General features: G+C 52.2%; 2 protein-coding genes across 3 annotated transcripts; one reads left to right on the top strand and one right to left on the bottom strand.

Moving 5' to 3' along the window:
* Window positions 1-439: 439 nt before the first annotated feature.
* Window positions 440-3,369, top strand: COPS6 (COP9 signalosome subunit 6). The gene is made up of 10 exons (XM_012474705.3): window positions 440-528; window positions 751-876; window positions 1,074-1,205; window positions 1,843-1,931; window positions 2,032-2,094; window positions 2,348-2,395; window positions 2,484-2,598; window positions 2,684-2,776; window positions 2,877-2,977; window positions 3,106-3,369. The coding sequence occupies exons 1-10, from the start codon at window positions 462-464 to the stop codon at window positions 3,244-3,246; spliced, it is 975 nt and encodes a 324-aa protein (XP_012330128.1). The 5' UTR covers window positions 440-461; the 3' UTR covers window positions 3,247-3,369.
* An 847-nt stretch (window positions 3,370-4,216) lies between these two features.
* Window positions 4,217-12,455, bottom strand: MCM7 (minichromosome maintenance complex component 7). 2 transcript variants are annotated; one of them, XM_012474700.3, is made up of 15 exons: window positions 12,316-12,455; window positions 11,041-11,120; window positions 10,560-10,724; window positions 10,271-10,395; window positions 10,015-10,195; window positions 9,564-9,701; window positions 9,127-9,276; window positions 8,834-8,948; window positions 8,610-8,741; window positions 8,297-8,380; window positions 7,127-7,520; window positions 6,746-6,829; window positions 5,619-5,787; window positions 4,751-4,860; window positions 4,217-4,568 (listed from the first exon to the last, which is right to left on the bottom strand). In XM_012474700.3, the coding sequence occupies exons 1-15, from the start codon at window positions 12,344-12,346 to the stop codon at window positions 4,367-4,369; spliced, it is 2,160 nt and encodes a 719-aa protein (XP_012330123.2). In that variant the 5' UTR covers window positions 12,347-12,455; the 3' UTR covers window positions 4,217-4,366. The 2 variants fall into 2 exon arrangements, with proteins under 2 accessions (XP_012330123.2, XP_012330124.2); XM_012474701.2 differs by lacking the exon at window positions 12,316-12,455 and adding an exon at window positions 11,260-11,273.
* Between the last annotated feature and the right edge of the window lie 34 nt (window positions 12,456-12,489).

Below are 12,489 nucleotides of genomic sequence, written 5' to 3'. Positions count from 1 at the left end.
AATACCAAAAATTAGCCAGACGTGGTGGTGTGCGCCTGTAGTCCCAGCTACTAGGGAGGCTAAGACAGGAAAACTGCTTGAACCCGGAGGCGGAGGTTGCAGTGAGCCGAGATCGCGCCACTGCATTCCAGCCTGGGCAACAGAGCAAGACTCAGTCTCAGAAAAAAAAAAAAAAAGAACTAGGCATTCTTATCCCAATTTTACAGACGAGGACGATCAAGCCGTTAAGTAATTTGCCAAACGTTACCCGCAGGCGACAGGAGGGGACAAGGTCTGCGAAAACCCGCGAGGGCGTCGGGACCCCTCAGCCAGAAGACCGTCAGCCGGGCCCGTGAACTGCCTACTCCTGGGATTCCTGGCCCGCCGCGCGCCGCGGGGACACTGAACATGCGCCTCTCGCCTTACGGAAGCCGGGAAGGAAGGGGGCGGGGCCGGGGCCGAGGCCGGCGAGCGCGGGGAAAATGGCGGCGGCAGCTGCAGCTGCGAACGGGACCGGAGGGAGCAGCGGGATGGAGGTGGATGCAGCAGGTAACGGGCCGTGTGGGGCGGCTTCCAGAGACCTCCTTCAGGGGTGCGTTAAGGCCTCCCTGTGCTCCCAGGAGAAGGGAGGAGGGCGGAGCAGCAACATCTTTCCCTGGGATAAGTTGCGGGAGGGAAGTGTGGCCCGGGCTCCGTCGTCCCCCACTGGCATCTCCAGGGAAGGACGTGGGGCCAGGACTCTCACTCTCTCTCCTTTCCCTCCACCCTTAGTAGTCCCCAGCGTGATGGCCTCCGGAGTGACTGGGAGTGTTTCCGTCGCTCTCCATCCCCTTGTCATTCTCAACATCTCAGACCACTGGATCCGCATGCGCTCCCAGGAGGGGCGGCCTGTGCAGGGTGAGTGTTGGGCATAGCCTCTAGTCTCCTCTCCTCGCTCACCTCCCCTAGACAGTCGTCTCTTTCCTTCTTTACTGGAGCCAGTTCCCCCTCCCGCAAGTCATCGTTTCCCCAGTACTTGGCTCCCACTGACCTCAGACCCTTAGGTGATAGAAGTTTCCTTACCCTCACCTTTTCCATGTCATTCTCTTTCCTAGTGATTGGGGCTCTGATTGGGAAGCAGGAGGGCCGGAATATCGAAGTGATGAACTCCTTTGAGCTGCTGTCCCACACGGTGGAAGAGAAGATTATCATTGACAAGGAATATTATTACACCAAGGAGGAGCAGTGTGAGCGGAATAGATGTGGGGAAGAGGAGTGGGAGTTAAAAAAAAAATGTACAGGGTGGGGAAGATGGAGAAGGTTGGAAATAAACAGGAGGCCAAGAACAGAGGAGAAAAGGTTAAGAGAGTAGCTGGAGAGATCTCAGAAAAAGAAAACATTCAGAGTTCTTTCTCAAAAAGAAAGTAAAGGATAAAAGAAGACAGGATAGAAGGGAGTAATTATTCTAAACTGAGCCAAGATCTGAGGAGCGTGGAGAGAAGCTGGTGAAAATACACCAGGAGCTTCACATTGAGGAAAGATGGCTTAAAGTATTACTATGTCAGGCCGGGCACAGAAGGTGGCTCAATCCTAGCACTTTGGGAGACCGAGACAGGCAGATCATGAGGTCAGAAGTTTGAGACTAGCCTGGCCAACATAGTGAAACCGTCTCTACTAAAAATACAAAAATTAGCCGCATGTGGTGACACGCGTCTGTAGTCCCAGCTACTCAGGAGGCTGAGGCAGGAGAATCGCTTGAACCTGGGAGGCGGAAGTTGTGGTGAGCCAAGATCGCGCCACTGCACTCCAGCCTGGGCGACAGAGCAACTCTGTCTCAAAAAAATAATAATAATAATTACTGTGTTTTGGTCCCTTCCCCTTCAGTTAAACAGGTGTTCAAGGAGCTGGAATTTCTGGGTTGGTATACCACAGGGGGGCCACCTGACCCCTCAGACATCCACGTCCACAAGCAGGTATATATCTCACACCTGTGCATGCTGAAGCAGAGAATGGGGGATGAGGGGAAGGAGAAAGGGGGGCACTGACTTCCTGTGCATCGGCCGTCTCTTTCAGGTGTGTGAGATCATTGAGAGCCCCCTCTTTCTGAAGTTGAACCCTATGACCAAGCACACAGATGTGAGTAATATCCCATGCCTACACTGTCATGATTGTCTGTTGCTGTACCTTTTGTTGTGTGACACTGTATTGGGGAATGCCAAATGCCACTTACCTGCTGTGACTCTGGCTTAGTCATTTAATCTCCAAACTGTGAAATGAGGTAATCCCTACTTCATTGGTTTCTAGGGAAAATTAGCTGAGAGGAAATGTGTGAAAGCAACTAGCCCCAATGTTGGCAGATAGTATTCAGGTTTCTCCATCTCCTCCACAGCTTCCTGTCAGCGTTTTTGAGTCTGTCATTGATATAATCAACGGAGAGGTAAAACCCTACCCTTCAACCCTCAGATCCTGCTCTTGTCCTCTTTCCTGCTTTTGATTCTCCCTTTGTGGGTTACCTTGCCCTGTAGGCCACAATGCTGTTTGCTGAGCTGACCTACACTCTGGCCACAGAGGAAGCGGAACGCATTGGTGTAGACCATGTGGCCCGAATGACAGCAACAGGCAGTGGAGAGAACTCCACTGGTAATGGAGGGGATTCCTTGGAAGTAGGGGTGGAATGTGTGGCCACATCCTGTCTCAACCTCCTCCTGTCCCCATCCTCTTACAGTGGCTGAACACCTGATAGCACAGCACAGTGCTATCAAGATGCTGCACAGCCGCGTCAAGCTCATCTTGGAGTACGTCAAGGCCTCTGAAGCGGGTAGGTCAGGGGCTTCCCCGACACTTCCCTGGGGTTCTTCCTCTCCCTTCTGGGGAAGTGACAGCATCCAAATTAATGCAGCCTCTTTTTGTGCCTTTAGGAGAGGTCCCCTTTAATCATGAGATCCTGCGGGAGGCCTACGCTCTGTGTCATTGCCTCCCAGTGCTCAGCACAGACAAGTTCAAGACAGACTTTTATGATGTGAGTTTAAAACCCAGATGGGGAGGTGGGGCTTATGCTGTCACTTTCACGTGCAGGACCGGGAACTCGTTCCCTGGGCATGCCACAAGGGATCCCCTGAAGAATTGGTCCTTTCTGTTCCCTCCCAGCAATGCAATGACGTGGGGCTCATGGCCTACCTCGGCACCATCACTAAAACGTGCAACACCATGAACCAGTTTGTGAACAAGTTCAACGTCCTCTACGACCGACAAGGCATCGGCAGGCGAATGCGCGGGCTCTTTTTCTGATGCGGGTACTTGAAGGGATGATGGACAGGGATCAGGCAACTGTCCCAAAGGGGAGGGTGCTACACTCCCTTGAGAAACCGCTGTCATTTAATAATAAAAGGGGAACAGCCCCTGAGCACCCCTGCTGGTGGCTCTGTCCTCTCTGTTAGGCACCACACTGGTTTGTCAACTTGGATGTTCTTCAGAACTCATTCCAGCCTTGCTCACAAGCCCTTCTGATGCTTTTCAATGAGGGAGGCACTGCCACTTGAAGTGACCCCATGTCAATCACGTGGACCGTCTTTAGCGTCCAAGGCTGCCTGCTTCCAACTAAACAGTCTCTGTTCTACACTTTAATGTCACCCTTGACATCATGTTATATAGCCCAACCCTATAAACGTGACAATTGATTACTTTCCCAAGCTAAATTATTTTTCATACATGCAAAAAAGGGGTAAGATTTTTATTAGAAACAAGTCTAAGCCTTGATCCTGTGAGCACTGTGAATTACTAGAAGGGAAGAGTTTCTCAATGACTGTTTACTGCATAATTTGGAGAGGCGGTCAGAAGTGGTCTAAAGGTTGTGATTGCTGTATGTGATCACTTGTGCCCGGATTTTCATTACTCACTAATCAGAGGTTTAGAGTGGGAGTTGGGAACTAAGTGATGAAGTAATGACCTGTCTGCTAGAAAAGGGGAAAAACTGAGAGATCCTGCATTTCATACTGGCCCCGTATCCCCACAACCTGACTGGCACACAGGCAGTATGACACTAAGGGAGTCAGGGGCTCAAAAAGTGGAGCCCCAGCTCAATTATCTCCAAATAGCAGGGACCTCTTAGTTCTTGCCGCATTCCCGTGTATATACTGGGGCCCGGCAGGGAGATGCAGTTTACTCCATTTACTAAGTGGAAGCATAAAAAGGAAAAAGGTATGAATCTAAAAAATGCAGAATACCCTGTTTTAATAGAAGTCAGGCCCAGGTTAGAAGGTTGCAATCTACAAACACTTTATTGGCAAAAGGAGTAAGTGCAGCATGAGAGAAAAAGAGGCTCTTACTTCCCCTCAAGGGTATCATCGCCCCTTCCCAAGGGGCAGGCCAGCATGGAACACGTGGACCCAGGGTTGGAAGCAGGCTGGAATTAGACAAAAGTGATCCGCGTCCGGGAAGCATTGACCTGCCAGACATTGAGCTCCTCATACTCATCCAGAGCCGCCTGGAACTGAGCGGGCGTGAAGCCACGAGATATGCAGCGCTGCTCTGCCTCAGAGAACCGGACGCTTCGGCCCCCTGAGACTAGTTCACGGACAGTGGCAAATATCACATCTGCTGGTCTCTGAGTCCTGAAGGAAATGAGTGGGTGTGTAAGGTCAGGGTGCAAACAGGAATGCCCGACATCAACAGAGAACAATGGTGGTCAGTGTCAGAATGAGGCCAACCTCAGACATGTGGACACAGAAGCCACAGAGTGATCTGCTCAAGAAAGCCAAGGTGACTCAGCTTTGTCCTTCACTAAACCACTCACCTAGCTGTCTGCCCCTTGTCGCCTAGAAGTGAGTCCTTTGACATCTCCATTAGCCTGATGGCTTCATTCACATCTTCCTTTTCCACCACGTCCACCATTCGCAGACGCGCCTAAGGGGAAGGTAGGGGAGAGATGGGAACAGGAGGAGGGCAATGGAACAAGGTCAGGGAACACCCTTGTTCTGGCTGGGCAGCCCATGGGTCACCTACTCACAAAACAGGAGTGGAGCCCCTCCCTTCCCCCCAGCATCCGCAGTGTTGGGCCGGCACTGTCAGACCGAGACAAGTGCAATGCCCAGGGCAGCGTCCAGCAATTGCCCAAGTCTCCGCCTCTCAACACTGGCCAGTCCCGGAGTTCAGCTGTCCTGTGAGGGAGACCAGACCCTTTTGAACTCCACTGGGCTCCCCACCATGACAGATGGAGCTTGGGGAGCTCAGCCAAGAAGACAATTGGCAGAGAGAACGTGTCCCGGGGGCTCGGGAAGTGCTAGCTCAGCAGTAGGTCGGGTAATCACACTACCTGCACGAACAGCACTTTGGAGCCCCCAGGACTGAGGTCCAAGACGGGAGGACAGAAAGGAGGGTTTATAGCACAGGATTTAGGACACAGGGAGTGAAACGGACCCCAACCACCCCTCAGTGAGGGTTAAGAAGTGGGGAAAAGGCCTTTCCCTCTGCAGATGCTGTGCGTGCCCTGCTGGAGCAGCAAGTACCCACAGTGCGGTAGCACGGAGAGGACCACTATCTGCACTGTCAGCACTTTAGCCCCAGCAGGGCTGGAGCAGGAGGGAGGCAGCCATGAGAGCATGGTAAGGAGTGGCCCTTTTAAGGGTCAAAACAGATGGCCCTCCAGCAGTTTGGGCACTTACCAGAGCAGTGGAAAGGCGCAGGATTGCCAGCAGGGTCCGAGCAGAAGTATAGGTGGCATCCTTACTAGCCCAAGCCTCGCGCCTCATCTCCACGTATGCTGCCGTGATGTAGTCAGCCAGAGACTCTGGCACCGTGGGCTGTTTCTCTCGGCACATGGCTATGTAACGCCTGTGGGAGAAGGTTTGTGGGGAAGCAGAAGAGGGAGATAGGGAAGGGAGTGAATGCAAGCCCATTTTTTTTCTGCACCAGGGACCCCTATTTAACAAAGTCCCCTCCAGGAATTTTAAGTGGAAAAAACAAATTGGTGGATGATTATTTGCATAGCTTGATTATCATTGATGGATTTCTCCAAATCCACAGCCCTGTCCCAGTATCCTCAAAATTATTTCCATTTCTCCCCCCTGGAAAATAGCCTTTGTAATAGTAAGACAAATCCGTCTTGTCATTAAGAGATGATCCACTCCCCTCCACTGAGTGCATGACATGTCAAAACAGATATAGCTTGGGATGAGACTCCAGTCTAAACATGAAATTCACCTATATTTCATATACAATTGATAAACATAACTTAAAAGTAATTTTATTAAAAATAGTTTTGTGGGCCAGGCACAGTGGTTCACGCCTGTTATCCCAGGACTTTGAGAGGCCAAGGTGGGCAGATCACAAGGTCAGGAGATCAAGACCATCCTGGCCAACCTGGTAAAACCATGTCTCTACTAAAATACAAAAAAACTAGCTGTGCGTGGTGGTGGGTGTCTGTAGTCCCAGCTACTCAAGAGACTGAGGCAGGGGGAATCACTTGAACCTCAGGAGGCAGAGGTTGCGGTGAGCCAAGACCACACCACTGCACTCCAGCCTGACAGCAGAGCAACTGTTTCAAAAACCAAAAAAATTTGTGTGTAGGAAACAAAGTTTCCTGTGTCCCTTTCACATGAAGTGTGGAATTTTCCACTTAAAATTATTCTCATTTGATCAGGCTCCAGGGAGACCCTGACTATTCTCAGGCTCTGGACATGTCAGAAGCGGCAAGTGGTGGTGTGAAAAATACCCTAAGACTAAACCATTTTCAGGAGGCTTGTGTGGCCCATGCTGACAATGTGTGCCCATCTGCACCCAGCTCTCCTACCTCATGAGCTTCATGTCCAGAGGTTCAAACTGGGAGGGGGGCTGCCGGCTGTGCTGGTGCACGTAGGTGATGTGCTGGGCCAACCTGGATAGAGGGGAGGCGAGGAGTAACACCCTTTATAGGGCTACATACCTATGTCCTCTTAGGTATCCCTCCCTTGGCTCCACCCATCTCATGGTATAGCAGGAACAAGCTTTCCTGGGAAATCCTCATCAGCATTTCCACCCCAACCCCACCGTTTCCCTAAGAACCTTGGACCAGCCCCTGACGCAAGGGGGAGGCTCTGGGATTTCCAGGAGCTGGCTATTTATTTTCTGATTCACCCCCTGCCCCTGCCACAGATTATAGGGGACCTCTCTTTGGGTGTTGAGCTTCATTCACCGTAGGTCATTGTCACGGTCAGGCCGGTCCTGAATCAGCCAGAGGAGGTCAAACCGGGAAAGCAGTGCAGCAGGCAGCTGTATGTTCTGCTCCAGGCTGCGGCGAGGGTTGTAGCGCCCGTAGGCAGGGTTGGCAGCAGCCAGGATAGAGCAGCGGGCATTGAGTGTGGTAAGGATGCCAGCCTTGGCGATAGAAATGGTCTGCTGCTCCATGACCTCATGGATGGCTGTGCGGTCAGCCTCAGCCATCTTGTCAAACTCATCAATGCAGCACACACCCTGGTCAGCCAGCACCAGGGCCCCACCCTCTAAAGTCAGTTCTCCACTCACGGAGTCTCTCAGCACAGCTGCTGTAAGCCCCACTCCAGAGGAGCCCCGGCCTGTTGTGTACTGGCCTCAAAGAGAAGAAATAAGGAGCCGTGTTAAGAGACAGAAAGAAATGAGAAAGAGAGCAAGCAAAGGACAAGAAACGAGCCAGAGAGGGGAGGCTGTGTTGGGATCGTTCTACCTGCCCCAGGCCTTCCCCGGGATGCCCAAGGTTCTGTGGGGCACTGGCAACCTCCCCCTTCCCCTGCCACCAGTTCTCTCCAGAGCACAATTGTGGCTGACTAAAACCCTGGCTCCTGGGCTCAAGCCATCCTCAGGCCTCAGTCTCCCAAGTAGCTGAGACTATAGGTACTGACTACCACACCCAACTCATTTCTAAAACTTTCTAGTAGAGGCCAGGCATGGTGGATCATGAGGTCAGGAGTTCAAGACCAGTCTGGCCAACACAGGGAAACCCATCTCTACTAAAAATACAAAAATCAGCCGGGTGCAGTAGCAAGAGCTTGTAGTCCCAGCTACTCAGGATGCTGAAGAAGGAGAATCACTTGAATCCAGCAGGTGGAGGTTGCAGTCAGCTGAGACCACGCCACTGTACTCCAGCCTGGGCGACAAAGTGAGACTGTCTCAAAACAAAAACAAAAACAAAAAACCCTTTTTAGTAGAGACGGAGTCTCGCTATGGTGCCCAGGCTGGTCTCAAAACTCCTGGCCCCAAATGATTCTCCTGCCTCAGCCTTAGAGCACTGAGATTACAGGTGTAAGCCACTGTGCACCCCCACTTTTTGAATAAACACTGTGGTCCTGTCTGTCATTATGTTCACAGTTCTCAAAGTCCAACTACTTACTGCGGGGGGCCAGGCGATCGATGTACGACAGGAGTTGAGACTTGGCCACACCAGGATCCCCCATCAGACAGATGTTGATGTTGCCTGGAGGAAGGCAGGCAGCCCCGGAATGACTCTTCTCCCAGTGCAAGTTGGCCAAGAGCAGAGCAATTTTGAGTTCTGCCTCCCCCTAACACCTAGCATTACTTCTAAGCCCTCCCTGTGTCCATCAAGCGAAGATGCTCACTCTTATACTGTGACCTGTGGGGACACTTGTCATCTTTTTCCTCCCAAATGACTTCATCTACTCTGTGCCTTTCCTTTTTCTTCTTACCCCTGATTTTCATGCCTCGAGGAGACTGGTCCACACCCCCCACTAGCAGGAGCAGCAGTGCCTTCTTCACATCTTCGTGCCCATATATCTCTGGGGCGATTGAAGCTGCCAGCTTTTCGTAAAAATCCTCCTCTGTGGAGAATTTTAAGGTTAAGGTATTTCCTGGGGGAAAAGCGGGAGCGGGTAGGATGTAAATGGAATTTCCTCTCTCTCCTGCACATCACCTGCAATCTGCCTCAGCTCTTCCCTGCTGAGCTCTCCAGTCCCAGACTCATCGTCCTCACTCTTGTTCATCTTCACAATCCGATGGGCTTCCAGGTAGGTTTCTGAGAGTAAACCCTTAGGCAGGAAAATGTCAGGATACAGATGCAATCCTTAGAACTTACCCATCACCAGGTTCCCTAACAATTTCTTGATAAAGCACTGTGTTGTTTTGCTGCTCACTTTTCTCTGTGTGGGTAGAGTGGGTGAGGGGAAATGGGACGATCTGTTCCTCACATCCAACTCCCTTCCTTACCTGTACCACCTGTCGGAACCCAGTGTGCAGGACTGGCAGGAAGATACCAGTGACACTGACGTGGTCTCCAGGCTGGGCGATCCTTGTGTTCTCTCCTTCTACCAGCACCGTGATACTACGAGGGATATTTCCCACAGGTACTTGGTCACTCTAGGGGAGGGAAGAGCACATAAGGCCAGGAGAAATGGACAAGGACCCAACCTTCCCTCCCTAGGCATCCCACGCCAAGACTCCCAGCCTGCCCAGCCACAGATAAGCCCACAGGAGAGAAGCTGAGACTGCCTTTCCCCTTCCCAAGGCTCTCAAGAAATTCCAGTTCCACCTCACTCCTGCACTTCCCTCTTTTGTTCTTCTTTCTTCCTGCCACTCCACCAGTGACTACAGGATTCAAGTGGACTTCTGATCCACCTGCCCAGGGGCACGTATCCCAAACTCACATGTTCTTGCATCTTCATCTCCTGGAATTTGATGAATTTGGAGCCCCGTGTCTGCAGATACAGCCGCCCTCCTGAGCGGTTGGTTTGGCACTCCTGGCTTGGGCACATGATCAGAGGCATGAAAGTGGGAGACTGAATCTAGGATTGAGAACAGAAACACCAAAGGAAGTCAGCAAAGGAAGTCAGAAGAAAAAGAGCCCCATCTCATTGGTTTCTTGAATCACATTTTCTCTTCATGGCAGACATCTTTGACTCAAGAACACTTTGAGCTTATTCTGGGTCAACAGAAGACACCCAGAAAATAGGTAGAAAGACCACTACATACCCAAGAATGAAAGGTGAACACAGGTAGCTTTTGCAACCAGAGAAAACGATAGGCATCATGGATCATATCAATTTCTACAAAATGACTAAGCGTGAAGTGCTTTCCTGCTACTTGCTCCACACCTACCGGCTGGTAGGTCTCTGCCCCGCACTGGTCACAAGTGTAAGTGGCCACCACCATCTTGGGTTTGACTTCAGAGACACGAGTGACAATTCCACGCACAGTCACCAATTTCCCCACAGAGTCAGCCCGCACATCCCGGATCACACGAGGCTTGTTGCTGCTTGGGCCTTGAAAATACAGCTCACTAAGAGGAGAAAACAGTCACAAACAAGATCCTGGAAAACCAATCCCTACATCTTTCCCAACAGCGACCACTCACAATCTGCGCATCAGTTCAGCGGGATACTGGTTCTGGGGGCTTCGGGCCGTCCCAGGGTCCCGAGTCCGCTGCTCCATCATAAGCCGATGCTCAATATAAACATCCAGGACATCTTTATTTACCACCTAAAGGAAAACAGAAAAAATGAGCAACGGGATGGGGAAAGGAGAGCACAGACAATGACAGGCAAAAGTGCCCCTGCTTTCTGCCTGGCTCAGAAAACATCAGTATCTGTGCAGCTTAACAGAAGCTGAAATGCTTTGCCCTGTATCGTTCTCCAGCCACTCACCTCCCTCTCCTTGTACTGAGGCAGCAGCTCTTGTACCGCATCAGCAAAGAGCTTTGCGTAGCGCCTGGCATTCTCACAAATTGAGTCCACCAACTCAGGGTCATCCTCAGCTACGTCATCCAGGTCCACATACAGAGCCACCTGTTCCCTATGAGCCAGCCGAACCTCAGGTGGGGAAGAGACAGCAACACCTCAGAGCCACGTTCACTTGTTCACCAGTGTTCACACGTGAAGATGCTTCACTGAGAGCTCACTATGGGCTCTGGGCACCCACAGGGGAGAACATAGCACCTCAGAGAGTGATACTTCTCAGCTCCCAAACTCTCTAATTACTATGAATATACTATAGCATCACATTCACTTACCAGGTATCAAATGCCCTGCTAAACATGTCAGAAAAACGTCCTTGATGAAACAAGCCGCTTCTTAGGACTTCTTAAGCACCCCACTCCTCATTTCCTTTACCCAATCTTAGACTTACCAATTGGTTCCCATACTTGAACTGCTTCTTCCCAAGTTCTTCATCCTGGTAGAACTCTTGTAAGAACTTCTTAACCTTTTCTGTAACGTAAAATGTAAAATCATAAGACACAAACTTTAAATTACTGTCCATCCCTCTAATAGAAATCTAAGACACCTATTTTCACTTAAAACACGACCTATGAACTAGTTATCGATATGAGTATTTAAATAAACCTACCGAATTCTCCCCAAAGTGGGCATAACTCTTTTTCACAAGTTTGTTTTTAATCAGCCAAGAATAAAGAGGCCGTGGCAGTTCACAGGACGATCCAACATCTTCTTCCCAGAGAAATTCCGTTCCCTACTTTAGTTTAAAACCCTAGCGCCCTTCCTCATTGGCGCCCCACACTCCGATCTCAAGGTTCTCAGCTTTTCTTCCACCCCTATGATCCCCCACCTTCTTTGGGTCCCCTGAGCCACTGATCTCGCCAGGACCTCCGCCACTAGGCTGGTCGCGAACCCCACCCCCGCTCCCGCCAGCGCTTCCGTTCTTAGTAAACAAAGAAGCACATGGGCCCGGATTCCAGCCGCCTCACAGCCTGGGATTCCTCCGCCCAGGGCGGGAGCCCGTCCAGCCATTGGACAACACGCCCCGGGCCGCCGCGATCCCAGCCCACTGCCGCCTTTCCCGAGCACGAGGCGAAGCTCCCGGTTCCCAGGCACGCTCCCTCCCCCGGGCCGCAGCTCTCTCCGAGGCCGCCGCGCGGAAGGACACTGTTTACACGACACTCCCTCCACCCGTGTCGCGCCACTTCCGCCCGGCTTCACTTCCGCTCGGAGGGCGGCCTCAAACGGCCAATCCCGGCGCGCAGCGGCCCCGGCCTGCCCGCCCCCAGGGCCTCCGCGCGCCTCGGGAGGACGCGGGAACTGGGGAATGCCCAAAAGCGCGGAGGGAAACGGGCCTGGAACCCCAGTCCTTAAGGTTCCCCGAGGTCTAGGGTGCAAACCTCCCCTATGCAGCCCCCCCCAGCCAGGTTAGCGCCCCCCAAACCCCCAACTCCACGACCCTAACACCTTTACTACGTAGGATTACCAGTTTTTCTTTAACATGGATGCCACCTGCGCCCCTCCCAGGCGTCGTGGGCCTCAGGGGGGCCACCGCCCTACCCTGCCTCTAGCCTCGTGCGCCCCAGAACTCGCTGATCCCGGCTCCACAAGACCCCAGCTCACACCAACAGGTGTTCCCCGGGAGGCTCCCCGCGCAGGATGCCCTCCCAGGCTCGCAGACCAGTACCTTTCTCGAGCGCGTAGTCCTTCAGTGCCATCGCTGCCGAGGCCCGTACGGCAGCGCTTGGCGGACTCAGAGGTCTGGGTCCCGGAGAAGCTGAGAACGTCCGCGCGGTGGACTGTGGCCGACCAACCGAAATTGGCGCGAAACGTCGCCCCCACGTGACCGGCGCCACGGCCT

This window comes from Aotus nancymaae, unplaced genomic scaffold (genome assembly GCF_030222135.1).
Source record: "Aotus nancymaae isolate 86718 unplaced genomic scaffold, 86718_ANA_hifiasm-v0.15.2.pri h1tg000015l_0, whole genome shotgun sequence".
NCBI lineage: Eukaryota > Metazoa > Chordata > Mammalia > Primates > Aotidae > Aotus > Aotus nancymaae.
Note: the sequence above shows the minus strand (reverse complement) of the source record. Positions and strands in the feature narration are given on the sequence as shown.